This window comes from Acipenser ruthenus, chromosome 33 (genome assembly GCF_902713425.1).
Source record: "Acipenser ruthenus chromosome 33, fAciRut3.2 maternal haplotype, whole genome shotgun sequence".
NCBI lineage: Eukaryota > Metazoa > Chordata > Actinopteri > Acipenseriformes > Acipenseridae > Acipenser > Acipenser ruthenus.
In genome coordinates this window covers 4127916-4141552 of record NC_081221.1, presented here as the reverse complement: position 1 = coordinate 4141552, position 13637 = coordinate 4127916, and the positions used below count along the sequence as shown (strand labels likewise).

The window sequence follows — 13637 nt, the reverse complement described above, 5'->3', positions numbered from 1 at the left end:
TATTTTCCAATAGATGGCACTCAAGACATTTCATAACCAAGGCTTTTACTTGGCTACCAAACAATTCTATCTATCTATCTATCTATCTCTTTATTGTGGTTTGAATTCTTTAGCTTTTTAATGGGCCTTAAATCAGTGCTGTTGTGAAATCCTATAACCCTAATAGCATCACCATGGTGTGGAAACGTGTGGTATGTCTGTGAGTGGTGTGTGTGTGTGAGAGAGAAAATAGTGTGTGGTGTGTGTCTGTGGGTGCAGTGCTTCTGTGTGCGTATCTGTCAGTGTGCTGGTTCTGTGTGTGTGTATGTGAGTGTGGTGGTTATGTGTGTATTTGTGTGTGTGTCTGAGTGTGGTGCCTCTGTGTGTGTTTGAATGTGTGTTGGTCTCCCTGTCCACTCACCTTCAGCTTGCTCCCGTCCAGCTGCAGTAGCTGTTCCCCATCGATGTCCCTGGCAGTGAATTCTGGGATGTACTGCTCCATGTTTAACCCTTTCAGCCACTGACACACCTGCTGGGGGGTCCAAGTGGACACCAAGCAAACAGGCTCATCAAGGAGCTGAGGAGGAAGAAGAGAACAATACCAGAAACAATGTAACCATTGATACTGTTCTTAAAATATCAATACAGACCTAATTATTAATATGAATTATTAATAAATGATCAATATACAAATGATTAAATATGGCCAGTCAGATTCATCATTGGATTGCACAGTAATACATTACTTCAATGCATTTTCAAGCTACATGTCTCACCATCACGTTATAAGCTAAATCTTTACTACACTTCATTCAGTTATCAGTACATTGTCTACCAAATACTCTTCACTGGCAATATAGTGGCACTGAAATTGTAATGTAATGACAGCACAAGGCCACCACAGTGGTAACACTTTCATATTTTGGCATACCAGTGGTAGTAACGTGGTAGAAACCACCGTATTAACACCAGTGTGCTACTGTGCTCTGCTTTTTCAGGAAGCTATTACCTACATTCTTCAAGATCCAGACAAGATGTTCGCATTAAACCCAGCATTTTAAATATCCGAGCTGCCAGAGGATGAAGCGCCCTGTTAATTTAATCTGTATCAGTGCCTTTCAGGATGGGTTTAAGAGAAGTAGCTGTGGGGATAAGGGCCGGCTGGTTGATTTTCTATCTTGCTCTTGGGAAGATTGGTACTGCCAGCAGTAGGCAGTAAGCCCCTAAACGCAAAATACAGATCCTCTAAGCCCCTCATCATTTCTCTGGCATGACAACAAAGCAGGAGTTGGTTTACTGGAAATAATTGATATTTCAACTGTTGTGCAGCCATGTCTGACTTGTTCTGTTTTTTGCACTGGGCAACATTGTTCCTTTAGCAGATTTTTAAAGCAGCAGACACCGTCTCATGATCATGTTCAGATTTTTGTGACATTCTTTGCACGTATCACAAACCAGGCCTTGTTGGCCCTCCAGTTTGTTTGTATTGCATATAGTTCCAGCTGCACGGATTTCCTGATTTGAAGTCTGCATGCTCACACTGGAGGGTAGTGTATGTTTGTATTAAACTCAACCCCAGCCCTGCTATTACCTCGTCAGAGGACTGGGAAAGAGTCTGGTAGGGGTGTGAGGATTTCGACTCAGCCGCTGAGCCGCTGGAAGCTCGGGGACTCCTGGGGCAGAAATCGTCGCTTAGGGTGGATTCCTGTGGAAGAAAAAAGAGACGCATTCACCTTAGAAACACAGCCGACAACAGATCAGGTCTCTTGAATTCAATAGTAACTCTTATACTTTGCAATGCTGCCGTGGGAAAAAAACAATCCTAATCGACTGAGAGAGGCCACCTGTCAAGTGAAATGCTGTATACCACGGTTTTTAAACTTGATCAGCTGATGCAATAGCACTTAGTAAGCCACTGGGATACCGTTATAGTCCCAGTGTAGGTGAAATTGGTATGTATATTTGGTAAATTTCCTCTCATAGTTTCAATTAGTCCCTGTGTGCCATTCTGCAGTAGCCTGCGAGTGGGAGAGTTTACATAACACGAAAAAGTTCTAAAAGCACCTTCCAATATGTCCAAGCGCCTCTCCATAAAGTTATAAAACACATTCTAATATGTTTAAGGGCCTCATAAAAGTACTTTGTGTTCACCGTACTGTAATGCTGTGAAGACTGTTCCTTTTTGGAACAAAACTACTGTTGAAACAATTAAATAAAGACTTTGTTTAACTTATACAAGACATCTTAAAATCCCACACAATCTTACCTACACCCAGTGTTTTACATTAGCAGACCACAACATTACCAGTAATGACAATACAATGGAATAAATAGACAGCAGCATGCAATCTGGTGGCAGTATGTGTTGGTTCATACTGATATAATTTAAGCTACTCTTGTGCTATCATTTTGTTGATTATTTATAAAGGGAATACACAACTCAAGACAGTGACAACAAACACCAGTGCCTCCAGCGCAACCCACACAAAAACATGTTACAAAAGCTATTCAAATGTTTTTGTTTTTTGTAACAAAAAAATATTATCCCCACTTCAAATGTTTGAATAACTACAAATAGACAATACACAAGTATATAAATCATTATAAATACACTCAAATCCATAAAATACCATGTAATTGATGTACAAATTATTTCTATTAAAGCAGACATTCATAGTTTGTGTTCAGAGACTACTAAATGAATATGATATCATGTTGAGTTGAATTAGAAATAATAATAGGAATTATAAACTTGTTTGTTTTCTTGAGCTGGGTATATTCTTAACAACACCCAGGAGTATATAAAAGCTTCACAAACTTAGACAGCATGCATTAGAAGCCATTACCAGAGTCTCACAAGGAATTTCTAATGGCTGGGTGTTCACAGGTTGACTCATCGTTATGCAGGCAATAAAGTAAAGATGCTCTGGATGAACGAAGTAATAACAGCATCTGGCTGGTTGCACAGTAAGCACAGCACTCATAAAAACAAACAAGCTTACTGAAAACACAGGTCTAGCAGGGCTTGTGCATTTCAGGGGTGTATTGTTAATAATAAAACTAAATAATCAAATCTAATGAAACTTCAATTTGGTATTATTATTTGTTTATTTAGCAGATGCCTTTATCCAAGGTGACTTACAGAGACTAGGGTGTGTGAACTATGCATCAGCTGCACAGTCACTTACAATTACGTCTCACCCGAAAGATGGAGCACAAGGAGGTTAAGTGACTTGCTCCTGGGGACCTCCTGGTTACAAGCCCTTTTCTTTAACCACTGGACCACACAGCCTCTTGTATCGATTATGCTATAGCAAAAGATCAGGAAGTATACTTGCATATAATCAGCCAATTTTCTATCCACATTCTATACAGCAACAATACTTTCCCTGATTTTCTTTCCCCCTAAACTTTTAATCATACTCCAAGATCTGCACGTAAACTAGAGGTCAGATGCTTTTATACAGTGTAAGGTTTTTAATATTTTTTTATTCAAAGTCTTTTCCATATACACATAAATGTTGTACACATTATGTTTCACTCTAATGGAGGGCTTCTTATGGCTTTTTAGATCACAAACGTTTCTAATATAGTCAAGTTTCAACGTTTTAACATGTTTAATGCTAATGTTTAGATAATTAAATGGAACCTAACATCCCTACCAGCAATAGAAACACAATGGATTTGGAACAAATACTGCACAGTGCTTCTGGTCTAGTAGCACACTCTGATGCTGATATGGTACCCTGGTACTGCAGTGGATTCAGTTATAATCTCACTTCTGAATCCAAGAAGCTGTTTTTATATTGCCATATTTGCAGGCACTGAAGTAGCAATTGGCTTCTGCTCAGCGAGGTGAACATGTGTGCACGTCTGAAGGAATTCCTGTCAGTAACATGACAATTACATCAACACAGTCCAGGAATTGCTTTGATTGTTTTTCAATTCATGCCTTAAGAAATCAGCCATGTATACAATAATCGACAGACAAGCTACTACAAAGGTGTATATCACACTGACAATCTGTAAGGCTGCTGCAGAAAGATACCATTGGGTTACTAGTATATTCCCAGTGTTTTACCTGAAAGAAACCCTAGCAGAATCATTAGCATGTTACATCATTATGTTCCCATGTGTTGCTACAACTGTTTACGTAAGGTGTGTGTATTGTTTTAATTTTTTTTTACACTTTTAAATTGCAATCCCTGCCTCAAGATGGCTTCCTATGTACCCGCATGGACCTCTCAGAACTACATTTCCCATCATCCTCCTGCTCACTGGTAAATCCATCTCAGTAACATATGTGAGCAGAAGGATGATGGGAAATGTAGTTCTGAGCAATGGCAACACATTGGATTTAAAACAGTGGTCCTGATATGCTAGCACACTGTCAGTTATTTATATGATACTGTTATAGATTACCGGTGTGTGTTGGTTTATACCATTGTGATACCGTTGCTAATATAGAACCATGCAACTACTGTGTATTGTCATTGTTAATCATTTTGGTAGAGGAAGCTACACTGCAGCTGTGAAGAAGTATTTTGTCACAAAGTCTGAAAGATATACTGTGCAAAGTCCCTGGGAATGAGTTGTTGCAGGACTTTCCTAGTGACTGTGATGTATGCAGGGTGTGTGGGAGAGAGCGAGAGAGACAGAGAGAGAGAGGTAGACCAAGACAGATAAGATGTATATATACACATATAATCGAGAGATGAATACCATTAGATACTGACACAAAAAAACAGACAGCCGTGACTCTAGGACAGGGGTGTCCAATCACGGCCTAGGAGGGCCATTACACTCAAGGTTTAACAGGTCAGATTCTATAACTAACTACTGCAGGGTCTGGATGGAGGTTTAATTGGTTCAAGTAAAACCATTTAGAACAGGGTTGGAACAAAGACCAAGGCTGGTCTAGGATGTTTGCCTTGTGGTTTCATAAACTCCTGAACTGCACTGTCGCCCCTCAATTATAAATGTTATACAGTGCACTCCGTTTATAAGAATCACTAATATAAGAATGAACCGCATATAGTGATCAAAACCACTGGGGAAAAATCATTCCTATAGTTACCAATGTAAAATAATCTGCTTGTAAAAATCAAACAATTCGCTTAAAGAATAATTTCGGGGCGAACTGACTACATGTAATAAGGTACTTGATCAAGTGCAATGATGTGTACAGCTAGTAAAGCTGTTTTTGAATTTCAATTTCATCACATCTCGCGTGATTAGGCACGTACGCAGTGTGGATAGTGCAATGATGCAGGAAACACTGCACTGTTTGTAATCAAACGTGACCGCGCCACTGCATTGTGCAGGTATGTTTTTTTGTGTTCTCTGTCAGTGAAAATGTGTTTCAATAAAGTGAATACACATTCATTGAATACATACCGAGTACAGCAGTGTTATTGTGTGATATGCATGTAGAGGGAGTGGGTTTGCGGCGCGGCGCGGTGAGGAGGAGGAGGAGGAGGGGGGGGAATGCGGAGATTTGCATCGCAATAAAAAATAAGCAAGCCACAGATGCTTAAATGCAGTGGTAGTCCTGACAGTAAAATACTGTACTGTGATGTCATTTTCCGCACAGCAGATAAACTAGGCATCCTCACAAGACGATCGCTTCTCAAGTATACTGTAGTAAAATAGGATTCTGCAGCCTTGAGTAAACATAATCGTGATCATATAACAAGCTGCTTAACCACAAGGACTTGTTTTGATGTATTGTCCTCAGTGATTGAGCACCATTGACATTTGTATACTGTATTTAAACAGCTGACGCGTGGAGGCACTTTTGCTAATTGTAATGAGACGTGGCCGAGGGCAGTGTAAATGAACAAACAAAGTAAATAAACCTAGCTCTCAGTTGCAGCACTAACTAAACAACACTTTGTGTGGACCACGTGCATACATGCAGGAACTCATGACATCTAGTGGTCAACCCATTACACTGCAGGGAACAAATCTTCCATTCTCAAACTAACATACTGATTCTGCAGCACTTCACCACAGTAATCATATCGTTCTGCTTTTAAGAATCAACCGCTTATAAGAATCAAATCATCTGGGACGGATGTGATTCTTATAAAGGGAGTGCACTGTATTTACACTTTCTTCACAGATTAATATAATGTATTAAAAAGTCATTAAACACCAACATTCACAAATCCTTTATAAATACGTATTTTGTGGGGGCACATTTAATGCCCTGTGGGGTACAATATTTTACAGTGGGGAAGATGACTCCATAACCCCACACTAACAAGGTCTCTGATAATGAATACATATTATATCTGCCACAATTACAATACATATTCTGTAATATACATTTCTGGAGGTCTTCAACTTTTTACTATGTTTTTTTTTAAAAAACAATTCTACCATACAAATCTGCACCACAAATGAGTAATATACATATTTTATACTTGTCACAAATATTCCTATAAAGAAGATTCATGTAAAATTCTCTTCCATACATGTACTAATCCAGGGTGGAGAGGGCACTTTCATATGAGTTTGTATGAGCCAAAATATGAATATGCATTATACAAAAAATATATGCTACTATATTATATATATATATATATATATATATATATATATATATATATATATATATACACACTGTAAGGACTTTACCTAATAAGAACATAAGAAAGTTTACAAACGAGAGGAGGCCATTCGGCCCATCTTGCTCGTTTGGTTGTTAGTAGCTTATTGATCCCAGAATCTCAACAAGCAGCTTCTTGAAGGATCCCAGGGTGTCAGCTTCAGCAACATTACTGCGGAGTTGATTCCAGACCCTCACAATTCTCTGTGTAAAAAAGTGCCTCCTATTTTCTGTTCTGAATGCCCCTTTATCTAATCTCCATTTGTGACCCCTGGTCCTTGTTTCTTTTTTCAGGTTGAAAAAGTCCCTTGGGTCGACATTGTCAATACCTTTTAGAATTCTGAATGCTTGAATCAGATCGCTGCGTAGTCTTCTTTGTTCAAGACTGAATAGATTCAATTCTTTTAGCCTGTCTGCATATGACATGCCTTTTAAACCCAGAATAATTCTGGTCGCTCTTCTTTGCACTCTTTCTAGAGCAGCAATATCATTTTTGTAGCGAGGTGAACTGAACACAATATTCTAGATGAGATCTTACTAATGCATTGTAAAGTTTTAACATTACTTCCCTTGATTTAAATTCAACACTTTTCACAATATATCTGAGCATCTTGTTGGCCTTTCTTATAGCTTCTCCACATTGTCTAGATGAAGACATTTTTGAGTCAACATAAACTCCTAGGTCTTCTTCATAGATTCCTTCTTCAATTTCAGTATCTGCCATATGATATTTATAATGCACATTTTTATTGCCTGCTTACAGTACCTTACACTTGTCTCTATTAAATGTCATTTGCCATGTGTCTGCCCAGTTCTGAATGCTGTCTAGATCATTTTGAATGACCTTTGCTGCTGCAACAGTGTTTGCCACTCCTCCTATTTTTGTGTCGTCTGCAAATTTAACACATTTGCTTACTATACCAGAATCTAAGTCATTAATGTAGATTAATGCATTCAGTAGGGATTCAAGGAAATGCACATTCCCTGTTTAGAGAAAAAAAGGGAGCAATCTAATAACCCATCCCTTAAGTGCCAATCAAAGGCACTAAAATACAATTCAGAAAGTAATGCATCTTGATGGATGGGATACTTCAACTCTAAACTCTTCCCCTCTCTGAGGCATGCTGTAATAGGCTGTGACGCAACCCTGTGGGCGGGCGTGTCCATTCACAGTGCAGGACTGCTATGCAAGCAGGCACTGCTACTAGCCTCAGCTCTCTCAATAATCTGATTGTAATGGCCTGCAGTAAAGGGTGGGGATCTGATTTTATCAACCTTAACAGTAGTTTATTGTTGTCAGTCCACCTCCATTGGTGCCCAGTTTATCAGCCTAAAGCCTAAAGGAAATGATGTGTTATAGTAAACACCATAAATTCTGAGGTGCAATTGACATCTTTGAAAGCATTACCCAAAATTTTAGTATCACTGTGAATTCAAGCTTTTGACGATGAGTAAATTATCTATATTTATAAGGCATGAAATTTGCACCTAGGAAGTGAAAGATATTGAAGTAGTCTGGTATAAAGGGGTTTGTTACCTTTTGAGCTCACTTGATACTGTATACTGTAATGTAGTTTCCTATGAAAGTAGATATAAAAAGGTTCTACTCTGCTACCTGAGGTTTTGCTCAAATGTCATTTATAATCTATGATGACATAGGAGACGAAGTTTATGGGGAGAGGAATTCTAATGTCCTTACAACTAAAGTGTCTATTGATGAATCTATGTGTAATTATATATACACAAAACAACACATACAAAATAAAATAACTCCCTCTCTATAATGCACATATAGTGAAGCAAAAATGTTACTTTCCGTGAATTAACCATGTATAAAGCACCATGTAATCAACACTATATTTTTGTCCAAAAAAAAAAAAAAAAAAAAAAAAGGTAACATTCCCACTCGTGGATCACGTTAATTAATTAGCACTTTTTAAACTAAATGGCCTGGCTAAACGGCGGTCGGGAGTTCAGTTCGACCAGCAAACCAAGTGTAAGAAGAAGAGCGGGTTGGGAGAGGGGAAGAGGGAACGGGCTCGCTCCAGGTTCGGCTGCCGGAGCGGGGCTGAAGTGAAGCTGAAGCGTCTCGTCTCCCAGAGCAAGCCGCAGCTCCTCTCACAGCAAAAAAATGTAAATACATTAGGAAAGATAACCACGTAATAGGCCTAATATTTATTTCGTTATAAAATGAATGCTGAATAAGATGTCTGTTATAAAGTGCCAGTGCAGCTTTTCTTCAGTTCAGATACTGTATCAAAAGGGAGAGACAGAAATGAAAGTCAGACTGAGAAGTTGTTTACAGTTTGAACAACACCGGTACTGTATTTACTGTAGAAATATTGCATGAATCACTAGTATAGATTCTTTTTGGGCAAGTTACCATTACACACTGTTTCAATGGAAAACATATAGTTATTTATAGGAAAAATGCATACATAACAAAAATATTACTGACGTATTCATCCCACAAGTGCAGTGTTATCCAATATATGATTGTTTAATACCAATGCAGAATGGGTGGGACATTTGTTCCTCATTTAACCTGCAATGGTGATTGCCAACTGCTACCAAATTCAATGTTGTAGTTCTGCTTTTTTATCATGTGTCCCAATATTTGTTTTCTTATCCAGTAGAAAGAGGGTACTATTACAAACCTACTCTACAGTACTGTATCTAGTAAGATCCTCCGTTAATAGTAATACTGTCAGAGTGAATGATACTGTTGTTGTAAAGCTGTGGTGTTCTCTCGTTTCCAGGCAGGGTTTATACAAAAGCCAGCTTCCTTTCACATTTACAAATATATTTTCACTGAGATTTAGGCCTTGGTACTTAGGTTACCAAGGTAACTGTCAGACAGAAACTGGGTCACTGGCAATGATGTGGCACTGTGATGGCAAATGAGCACTATGGCCCTGTATTCAGAACAGCAATCGCTCACAATACTGAGACAACAGAAAGACTCTGAAGCTGTACGTAAATTATTCTTGGTTTACTGTCATTTACCTTTCGTGAAAAAAAAACATGATTAACACATAGTGAACTGCCCTGCCTTACTGAAATTGCTTTACCTCCCTTTCTTTGAGAAGAAATAGTCCGATGCTGGGAATGCTTTGGTCTAAATTCCTCTAGCATTTCTTTAATTAACTGCCATTATAACGGTATGCCAATGAAAAAAAATCCTGTAAGAAATTGCATGAATAACAGCTTTTCCACGAAGAGTTGACACTGCTTATTAGATTAACTGATTATATACAAACACTAAATTCCAAGGCCTTAAAAGTCTTTGTACAACTGAGGATAAGGCTTTTGAGGTCTTGAAAGCTGCTGTTTGTATATCACAGGTAATCTAATAAACAACATCAAGTCTAATCATGATAACCCTGATTAAAACGGCCTAGAAAAAAAAAAAAAAAAAGAACTCTTAGCAATGGAAGAGACCACTTTGGAATTCAAATTTGCAGCCATTATTTCAGTGCGGAAATATTGGCCTTTGTGGTTCAAATTTGGGATTTTAAGAGTCCCAATAGACACGGATCCCCCTGGCGTCTACCTTATTTAGAAGAAGTGTTGATGTCCCTCCAGCCCGTTCCTGCTCAGCCATGTGGAAATGACCCTGTCTGCCAGGAGGGCTTGACTGAGCAATAACTTCATTATCTATGGTTTTTGGGTCTCTGTCTCTCCAGCAATGATTCAACTATCCCCCGCTGTGCTGCAATCACATGCCCGAACTCACCTCAGTACTAAAACATACCCAGAGTCCCCAGGAACTCAATGAGGGGGCTGGGGGCCACAGGCGGCCTGTAACAACCATAGCTGCCCCATAACACTTCACAAAATTCATGTGAAAATATATTATCACATCCTGCTTAATAACATTCAAATTGGGTTGCATGGGAACACAGAGGGCCCAAGAAACATTTTCAGAGAAAAAAACAAAGGAGCAAGAATTGAACTGCTCTTGTGTTTGGTGTTAGTGTTACTGTTAGAAAAATGTATTTTCATATTTTTGATACATCTGCGTGTTGCTCTCATCAGTTCAGGGGATGCTTTTCAGTTCTAGTTACCTGCCATAGATCTATATAAATGTAAGCTAGATCAACATCTAGTGATCAGCACTGGATCAACACAAACCACCCACAATGATTGCAGAGGAAGTTAATATGCCCTTTAATTAATTATTTTGTGATTATCTCTGATGAAGGCCAGCCTGTAGTTTGTTGATAATCCCTGTACGTCTGCTAGTAGTGCTTTAAGTCTGCAGACACCCCCTTGATGGTGGTACCTTGCAAACCACAAATGTCATTGTGGTAACCTGGGTCAATTAATTACATTTTAGTTCTCTATATAAAGTTTGTTATCTTTTATATTGGCAGATATTACTTGCTGCTTTGTTTTCAAACCCAAGTACTTTGGACTGCTTTAAATCTGCTCTTCCAAAGACCCTCATTACCAAAGGATCCCAGTTGGTTCTAGGATCTCTCTGTATTAAATCTGATTATCTGTATTCGCTGCCTCCCAATACTGTATCTGACATTGATTCCATTCCATTCCATTCCATACACACATATTCTAAAACTGGGTCACACACATACATCTGCATTGCACTGTATATCTAGTTGCAAGTTTTGGAGAAAGCAAAATATAGAAAATAAATTCACATTCCACTGCTTTGAAACCCATCTCAAATTCAGATTCACAGCTGCTCTCTCTTATTCCAGGTTTCATCTGTTTAGAACGCGCCCTACTTTATCGTGCCCTGGGGCCGATGGGAATCTAATGAACATGAAAGGCTACATAGGACAGGCAGACACAGCACCAATGTAGGCTACAGCTGCTTACTGCATTCGCAACCAGATAATAGTCAAATTATTGGACACACATTTCCATTCTGCAAACAAGCACAGGGTTTGATTTGTGAATGATCTCCTGCTCAATGCTGATGCTGGTGCTCCCTCTATGCTTGTCCTCCTTGACCTAACAGCCGCTTTTGACACCAAAGATCATGGAATTCTTCTTGACTGCCTTCAGAAGTATGCTGGAATCTCTGGAACCTGTCTCTCCTGGATGCCATCTTACCTATCCGGACGCATGCAGTTTGTTTTCTATGCTGGACGCAGTGGTGTTGCAAACCCAGTCATTTGTAGTGTCCCCCAAGGATCTGTTCTTGGGCCCCTTCTCTTCAATATCTACATGCTTCCCTTGGGTCACCTCATCCACCAACACAGCCTCATGTTTCACTCCTATGCTGCCGACACCCAGCTCTACTTAAAACTCGACCCTGGTAGCCCCTCTGCCATGGTCTGGCTCTCGGCTTGCATTCAAGACATTGAGGCCTGGATGTCTGCCAATTTTCTTCAGCTGAACACTAGCAAATCTGAACAACTTCTAGTAGGATCTAAAACTCAACTTAAGAATCTAAATATAGCTGCCCTGAACCTCGGAAACTGTCTGCTGCTGCCTTCCCTCACAGTACGAAGCCTTGGTGTACTTCTTGACAACAACCTCTCCTTTGATGCCCACATCTCCTCTGTGGTCAAATCTTCCTTCTACCATCTTCGAAACGTCTCCAAAGTCCGTCCCTACCTTTCCCTCCAAGATGCGGAAATACTTTGTCATGCATTTGTCTCCTCTCGACTCGACTACTGCAACTCTCTATATGGTGATCTCCCAGCACGCACCATAAACCGACTGCAGCTAGTTCAGAATGCCGCTGCCAGGATCCTTACCAGATGTAAAAAACGTGATCACATTACCCCCCATCTTGCCCAGCTGCTCTGGCTACCTGTAAAGTTCAGGATTATTTTCAAAACTCTCCTGCTCACCTACAATGCCCTTCATCACACAGGTCCCGAGTACCTCCTCAACCCTCCGACTCTGGACTGCTTGTTATCCCCAAGCATAAGAGCACCACACTTGGAGAACACTCGCTTAGCTTCATGGCTCCGACTCTTTGGAACTCTCTCCCAGCTTTGGTGCGTGATGCTCCTACCGTTGCTCGCTTTAAATCAACTCTCAAGACCCACCTGTTCTCTCTTGCTTTCCATGCTCTTTAATTCTGATATCTGCAATTAGCTATTAGCTGCTGTGTTGCTGCTACTATTTAATGTATTATGCTACTATCATGTATTATGCATTTTCCAATGTATTTAATGTACCAGTTCATGTATTATGTTACTATCATGTATTATGCGCTTTAATTTTTTTTACTGTATATCAAGTAGTATGCGTTTCTCTGTATTTAAAGTATTTTGGATTTTACTGCATCTTGTAAATCACTTTGTGAAGGTGGTCCACTATGAAAGGCACTATATAAAATAAAGATTGATTGATTGATTGATTGATTGATTGATTGATTGATTTAAAGATGTATCATACTTTGAAAGAGGCGTGACAGTTGGTGTATCCCAGCCTGCAGCTGTTTGGATAGCGATATAAAAAAATACTTTCACCTCTAAAGCCTCTTTCACACTAACATGCTCTACCCGGGTCGGAACCTACCCGGGTCAGGAACCAGTGTCATGCGGGTCGGGTATGCGATTTCACATTGCTTTTGATAAAGCAGGGTTGACCTGGGCGACAGACTCAAGTACACAATACGTGTATCAATGCCCCGGAATCAGCTTATTATGGACATTTCCATCCAAGCTTCTCTGGATTGAACCATCGGCCCAAATGTTGATTAGAGTAAATGTTTCTTCATCCCTGCTGCAGTCGGACTCATGCTCAATCAACCAAAATATGGCTGAACAGAATAAACAGAAGTACTCCTTGTGGAAGTGAAACCTTCACACAGGCGCAGCTGTTTGTTATTTCGTCGGCTTATGAATGGCCGTCATGCCTTTTGTCTGTCGACCCACATCCTGAGGTGGGTTGTTGGGACCTGGGTCAACCTGGGTACGACTCAGGAACGTGGTTTCACACTACGCGGGATTGCGACCGGGAAGCTAGAACCCGGGTCCGGACCTGGGTAGAAGTGCCAATGTGAAAGGGGCTTAAGTTTGCTATAATGGCAGAATAATAGTGTTTCTTTTGACATACCAAT

At 39.8% G+C, this 13637-nt stretch overlaps 1 protein-coding gene across 2 annotated transcripts in view; it reads right to left on the bottom strand.

The window, feature by feature from the left end:
- Positions 1-13637, bottom strand: part of samd14 (sterile alpha motif domain containing 14) — a 64542-nt gene that overhangs the window by 3902 nt on the left and 47003 nt on the right. For both annotated transcript variants that reach the window (XM_059006531.1, XM_034055754.3), the window contains 2 exons: positions 1571-1684; positions 401-556 (listed from right to left, as the gene is read on the bottom strand). In XM_059006531.1, the coding sequence (XP_058862514.1) occupies positions 401-556; positions 1571-1684 (270 nt within the window). The remainder of the gene's footprint in view (positions 1-400; positions 557-1570; positions 1685-13637) is intronic.